This window comes from Protobothrops mucrosquamatus, unplaced genomic scaffold, assembly GCF_001527695.2.
Source record: "Protobothrops mucrosquamatus isolate PMUCROS unplaced genomic scaffold, P.Mucros_1.0 scaffold1814, whole genome shotgun sequence".
In the NCBI taxonomy this organism is placed as follows: domain Eukaryota; kingdom Metazoa; phylum Chordata; class Lepidosauria; order Squamata; family Viperidae; genus Protobothrops; species Protobothrops mucrosquamatus.
In genome coordinates, this window is record NW_015387949.1 from 16,394 (window position 1) to 23,693 (window position 7,300).

The following is a 7,300-nucleotide window of genomic DNA, read 5'->3' on the forward strand; positions in this document are numbered from 1 at the left end:
CGATCCGCCTAGCCAGAATACATTATCCCTCCCCCTCAGTTACATTGTTCAGAACTTCTCTCTGCCATCCTTTTGTCTTGTTAAGTGTGTCTTCTAGCCAAGCCTCCTGGAATCTAGTGCCTACGTGCAGGGCTTGGCTAATCCTTCTATTGTTAATCAATTGTGACCGTTTTATTTTTAAACTTCTCTGTTTCTCACAGTAAGGACTCAATAAGTACACAAAAATGCCAAATCCAGTCTGAACTTCTGGCTGACTGTGCAATGAACAATAATAATTTAAAATACATTAAAACTGGCTGTCCCAATAACATAACCTTATACAAATACAGCATTTCGCTCAACACGAGGTGCAAAAACTTCTCGAAAATCCCCACAGCAGCTTGGGTATATCCGGCTACCGTTCGTTTATTTCCGAAATAAGAGCCGAACCTGCCCGGTAGATTTTTGATATTCCACTCTCCCCCGACATGTTATCATTTCAACGATTTATATACATACAGTACGCATAAGGTGAAGGCACAATCACTTTTGCCTCAATATGGTTTTCCGGATCACTTTGGTTCTGTCCGTCACGATAAGCGGAGACGGGACGACGCTTTGGTGACTTATTAAGCAAGTCGTCAAAGCCCGACGCGTTTTCTCCTTCTTTCGGCTCTTTCCGTCAAGAGCGAAGAAGCCTGGCTTTCGTGTTCGTTCACATCCTTTCCGCCTCCGCTCGGGAAGGAGCAGCGGAAGAGGTCTTGCCGTTGGGTCTTTTCGTCACTTTCCGCCGGCCACTCGGCAACACTCGGCTCCTGACGGGCTGGGGCCTTCCTTCCTTCCACTTACCTCCTTCAACGGCCCGGGTAACGGTCGCTGCCAGTTTAAATGACGTTGGATCCGGGTCGCCGCCGCGTCATCTCCCGAGGCGGTGTTTGAGTCTGTTAGTAGGAGCAGGAGGAGGGAGCACAGAAAGAAGGCGCCCTCTCCCCACCTCTATCATCCGGGTCCTGTTCCTGAGGGGGGACCCGGGGCAGGATGACGGTGCTGCAGGAACCCGTCCAGGTACGGACACCGGTGGCGAAAGGCCTGTAGTGGGGAGGGGAGAAACGAAGGCAGCTGAAAGAAGAAGCGAGCCTCAGGAGAAAGAAGGGTTCCTGCTCCTTTTCTTTTTCTCTTGACAAGATACGGCTTCTTTACAAACAGCTTTTGCTCCTTACAGGGAATGGGGGATGGCGGTGCAAGAGAATTTTCTGTAATCTCACTTTCTTCAATATGTTATTGCCTTTGCGAATGTCGCGTTCGCACTTGGACTCTCCCTACATCACTAAATCAGCTCACTTCTCTCCTCTGGAAGGAACGATGTGTAGTTTTTAAAAATCGCCTTTTGCATTTGTCCCTCCCCAGACCAATTTAAACACATTCACTCAACTCTCAAAAACCTCCCCCCCCCAAGGATTACATTTTGCTTTTGTCCTCTTTCACACACCTAGTCTGTAAGACACTTCCCTACATGAACCCTCTCTCAGCTTCTTAAATCCCTGTCCCATATCTCCCATTGAAGGCTTCCCTTTTATTACTCCCGTAAACACAAAAGCCCCAAACCAAATACTCACTTGCCTTATTATCTGGTTTTTACAGTGTCATGGTCAAAGGTTTCACTGGACAACAAAGATTTTGCTTCCTGAACACTTTTGGGTGTATCTTATAGATTTTTGGCTGGTAATCATGAAAATAACCTGTAATTTAACTTACCAGGTACCATTTTATGGAATTCTTTTGTTTTTACACAATGGCAATGTACACCCTTCAGTACCTGTTGGCTATGCTGCTCCCATGAAAGAAACATACGAAAACATGGAACTGTTGTTAAAGCACATCCAGTACACCAAGTACAACTGGAATATCTGGAGATCTAAAAGTAGTGGCTCTGCTGCTTGGAATGCAGCTTGGATATACTCAGTACTGCTGTTACATATGTGAATACAACAGCTGTGCAAGAGAGTTGCATTACATTAAAAAGAAATGGACACTCTAAAAGAATTTGGTTCCAGGACAGAAAAACATGGCACATGAAGCAATTGTTGATCCAACAAAGTTAATTTTGCCTCCACTTCACATAAAACTCAGACTGAGGAAAAGTTTTGTAAAAGTGATGAACACGGAAGGTGAAATATTTTGTTATTTGAGACGGATGTTTCCAAGAATAACTTGACAAACCGTTCAAAGATCTGTTAGTGGGGCCAGAGAAAATTGCATGGAAAGCATTCAAGGATGTCATTGAGAATTTTCTTGACAACTACAGAGCACCAAACTACATTTAGCTGGTTGACAAACTTCTTACAGCATACAAGACCATGAAGTGCAACATGTCACTGAAGATTCATTTTCGGCATTTACACTTCTTTCCCGAAATCTAGGTGCTAGATAGAAAAATGTGGGGTAGACAGCATCACCACCAGAAGGATTCATAACTGGTTCACCAAACACACTCAACATGTAGTCCTCAATGGAACTACAGCTACATGAAGGCAGTGGGGCACCCCAAGGTTCAGTCTTAGGCCCAGTACTCTTCAACATCTTCATAAATGATTTAGATGAGGGGATGGAAGGGGAACTTATCAAATATGCAGACAACACCAAGCCGGGGGCAATACCCAACACCCCAGACAATAGGCTCAAGATTCAGAAGGATCTTGACAGACTTGAACACTGGGCCCTATTCCAAAAAAATGCAATGGTCAGAAAAGTAAGGTTTTACACTTAGTCAAGAAAAAACAAATGCACAGGTATAGAATAGGTGGTACCTGGCTCAATAGCAGTAACTGCAAGAGGAATCTAGGAGTCCTAGTCTAGTCCAACCCCCTGCCCAAGCAGGAGACCCTATGCCATTCCAGAAAAATGGCTGTCCAATCTCTTCTTTAAAATCTCCAGTGATGGAGCACCCACAACTTCTGGAGGCAAGCCGTTCCACTAGTTAATTGTTCTCACTGTCAGGTAGTGTCTCCTTAATTCTAGGTTGGATCTCTCCTTGATAAATTTCCATCCATTCTTGTCTTGCCCTCAGGTGCTTTGGAGAATAAGGTGTCCCCCTCTGTGACAGCCTCTCATATATTAGAAGGTTGGGCATTTTTGTCTAGCTATCAAGTCCTTTCCAAGGACCTGGGATAGGCAGATGTGGATGTTTGATGGTGTTACAGATATTGTCACAGGATGTAAGCTGGATCACTGTAAATTTGCAATGGGTGAACACCTTTCCTTCCAGTAGTTTTGCAGCTGCTGGCCCTGGTTGCTCAGCCAACAGTCCTGATTCCTGTAGCCCATTTTTCACCAGATGTCCAGGAACTCCAACACCTAGTGGGGTCCTTGTTAACTCTTTGCTTTTTCTTCAAGTAGTTCACTTTTGGTACATGTGTAATTTGGGTCTTCTATGGGCATGAATACATAATTTTTATTAGTTTATTTAGTTTATGTTGCTTTCTATTTCTTTAGTACAGCAATGCAGTTTTCTGTGTTCTTCACCCGTATGCTCTTCAAACCATGATATTTTTATTTTCAGTTCCCCAAATATTACAGTATCATCCTGTGTATTTTACAATATCATGGATTTGTGCTCTACAAATTACTATTTATTTTCCCCACTGTGCTTACTGACTGTTCACTCTTTTTCATTTGTTTGGAGCTCATTGTCATCTTCTTCTCAAAGGCAAGGTTAAAGCTTCTTAAAAATTGCAAAGAAAAAGAATATCTGTTGATATGCAATGCCAGTGCCAGCAAGTCAAATCATACCCTTTCTTTTGAGTGGATATCATTTTCTGTTGACAGGGAATTGTCTTCACTCAGTCATCTGGTGGCCACTTCATGTTTAGTCCTGGTTGACAACTGGAGTAAGTAATAACTCAAGCAATTAACACAATCATTTCCAGTTGTCAATTTGCAGATTATAGAATCAGATGCCTTTCCAATCTCTAGGAAATTGAGGGCAATGAAACAAAGGAGAAGGCAACTATAATGACAGTGGAGAAAAACCTGAGAAGAACCTGACTGAACCTAATCAATGTGTGCTAGAAATAATCTTAATAATTACTCTATGGTTCATATAATGGTGAATTATTTTTACTTTTCATCACTGTTTCTAGTATGTGGCTATGTTAATCTATCGCAGCAAAAACAGTTAAGAGGCTTGTGGCATCTTTAAAACTAACCAATTTACTTGTGTGTGACAAATATATTGGGTTTTTTAATGCTATGTAACTTTTACACCACTGTTAAATTTTCACTGAGTTCTATGAAATTTTAACAGTAGTGATATGCTTCAAACTTTGAGACTTTACGTTTTGCAGGAATATCTTTATAACTTCTGGTAACTAGTTTGTAAGACACAGATAAACTGCTTGCATCAACACTGGCTTGGAATCCACCTTGAAGGAACCAATTAATGTCTTTCTCAGCGGCAAATAGCCCCTTCAATTTCTCAAGTGCTGCTTGGCATTCCATTGTCCAGTTCAAGGGCTGATTCGGCCGAGGCTTCTCTCCCCCCCTTCCCAGTCTTTAACAGCTCAGTGATCGGCAGAGCAATCCTGGCAAAAGAGGGGATGAATTGTCTGAACAAGTTTGCAAACCTCAAGAAACTTTGCAGCTGCTTGCCACTCCAAGATGGATTTCACCTTCCCCGGGTCCATCTCTATTCCATCGCACGACACGCAGTAGGCCAAGTAATCCAGTTTAGATTTGTGAAATTCGCATTTAGACAGCTTGGCGTACAGCTTAGTGTCCAATAGCTTTTTTAGCACTTGCCGCACAAGCTTCATATGCTCGTCCATGGTCTCAGTGTAAATGAGGATGTCGTCAAGGTACACTAAGACCCCCTTGTAAAGATGCTCATTCAGCACCTCGTTTATGAGTTGCATGAACACTGCGAGGGGCCCCTGCAGTCCAAATGGCATTACTTTAAACTGGTAACTCCTCAGGGAGCAATTGAAGGACTTCTTCCACTCATTGCCTTCTTTAATTCTCACTCAGTAGTACGCCTCCCTCAGGTCTAGTTTCGTGAATATCTTCCCCTTGGCCAAGTGGCCTAGCATGTCCTTCATGAGGGGGAGGCGGTACATGTTTTCCACGCACACTCTGTTAATTCTGCAAAAATCCACACACAATCTAAGGGACCCATTGTTAAGGTATTGATTTAACAGCTAACCAGCTTATGTAAGATGTAAGATGTAATGATGGTAATGACTCAGCAGGGTCTGTGTCTCTTTAAGAGCCTTTGTATAAAGGGAAGGCTCTGCTGATGTGTTCTCTCCCGTTTCGTGCTGTAACTGTGGTTTGTTGGATCCTGCTGTATTAGCAAGTGTATGTATATTGTTCCTGGTGTATGATATTGTAGATAGTGTAAGATAAACCACCATTTAATATAGACCACTGTTTAGTGTGTTTACTCCTTGGTTTACTCTTCGCGCAATAAGACTGTGCACGCTCTAACAGGTTATGGGCCCAGAGAGAGGAGAAACCCAGTGAGAGCTTGACCCAGAGCCAGAGGAGTTAAGGCTTGTGGTTTGTGGTGGTAGCAGGCAACATGGACTTTGTCAGCGTAATGGGAGGAGGTTTCGTAATATCTTGTCTGAATGAAACAAACTACCTCTCCTGGTGTCTGAAAATGGAGATGTACCTGTGAAGGGAGGAGTTGTGGATGATAGTTGCTGTTCCACCTGCAGCCCTGGATGATGGGGACCGGAGAAAGAATGAGAAAGCATTGGTCAGCATAATCCTGAGTTTGGAGGATAGCCAGCTGATACACGTGAGGGGGTCTCCAGTCTGCTAAAAAGTGTTGGGAAGCTTTGTGCAATGTGTACGTGAGAGAGACTGCGAGCAGCAAAGTAATGCTGACAAGAAAGCTATATAAGGCCCAGCTGAAACTGGGAGAGAGCATGTCTACGCATTTGCAGTCCATGAGAAAGACATTCCTAGAGTTAGAAGAAAGAGGAATGACTTTTACTGAGGCACACAAGGTGTATGTGGTGCTCAGTTCATTGGACACTTCATGGGACGCCCTAGTGACCAGTTTAGAGTCCATGCAAGAGAGGGACTTAACAATGAGTTATTTGACTGGCCGGTTGCTGGAGGAGGAACAGAAATGGCTGGAAAGGCAGCATAGAGGGGGTGACAACGCACAGACCAGGCCTAAAACTGCAATGTCCAAAGATGACAGTAGAGCAGCCAAGAACGTTTGCATGGTGAAACACTGCTTCACGTGTGGTTCTACAGAGCATCTCCAGAGACGCTGCCCTGAGAGGATAAACAGAGGAGCAGCGAAACAAGGTCGTTGAGTTACACAACCGACATTTTCCCTGGCAGCAACATTAACTGAAAAAAACACTTGGCTGTTGGACAGTGGGGCGAGTCAGCATATTGCAAATGACCCACAAATGTTTTCAAACCTAAGACCAGCTAAACAAACATTTGTTAGCTTGGCTAATGAACAACAGTCTGCTGTTAAAGGGGAAGGTAAAGTTTATGTACCTGGTATTGGAGAAACATTGGATAATGTATTATATGTACCAGAGTTAGATCATAATTTACTCAGTATTTCGAGCTTGGATAATATGGTGTATGAAGTACTGTTTGCAAAGGGTGAATACACCATCAGGAAAGGTGGGAGGATTTGTGCACAAGGTGTTAAGCTGGATAATTTGTACGTGTTAGGAAGGAAGCAGGATGGTTGTGCACGAACACTTACAAACACTCCCACGCATGATAATTGCGTACATTTATTACACAGGAGGTTAGGTCATGCAAGTTTTAGAGTGCTGCAAAGGATGCCAGACTTAGCGGAAGGACTACACATTAAGCAATGCAACACATATTTAGATTGCGCTATTTGTAAGGAGTCAAAGTCCAGAGTGTATCCTGTAAGTAAGAAAAGCTCAAGGCAAACAAACAGAGTTTTGCAGTTAGTGCACGCTGATTTAATTGGTCCTATGGTGCCCTCTAGGAGGGGCTAGGTACGTACTAGTCTTAGTAGATGACTACACCAGATATGGGTTTTGCTATTTCTTAAAGAGCAAAACAGAAGTTCTACAACAGTTCAAGCAATGGGTGAACTTTGTAGAGCGAAGATATGGTCATACGGGTCTGGATGGGGAGGAACAGACTCAGGCTCAACCCTTCCAAGACTGAGTGGCTGTGGCTGCCGGCGCCTCGGCATAGTCAGCTGACCCCATCGCTGACTATAGGGGGCGAAATTTTGGCCCCCTCAGAGAGGGCCCGCAACTTGGGAGTCCTCCTGGATCCACGGCTGACATTGGAAGACCATTTGTCGGCC

At 43.8% G+C, this 7,300-nt stretch overlaps 1 protein-coding gene across 1 annotated transcript in view; it reads left to right on the forward strand.

Moving 5' to 3' along the window:
• Positions 1-916: 916 nt before the first annotated feature.
• Positions 917-7,300, forward strand: part of LOC107294047 (cell division cycle protein 27 homolog) — a gene marked incomplete in the record, with an annotated part of 101,938 nt that continues 95,554 nt past the window's right edge. Inside the window, 1 exon segment of the mRNA XM_015823253.1 lies at positions 917-1,044. Within this exon segment, the coding sequence (XP_015678739.1) occupies positions 1,018-1,044 (27 nt within the window).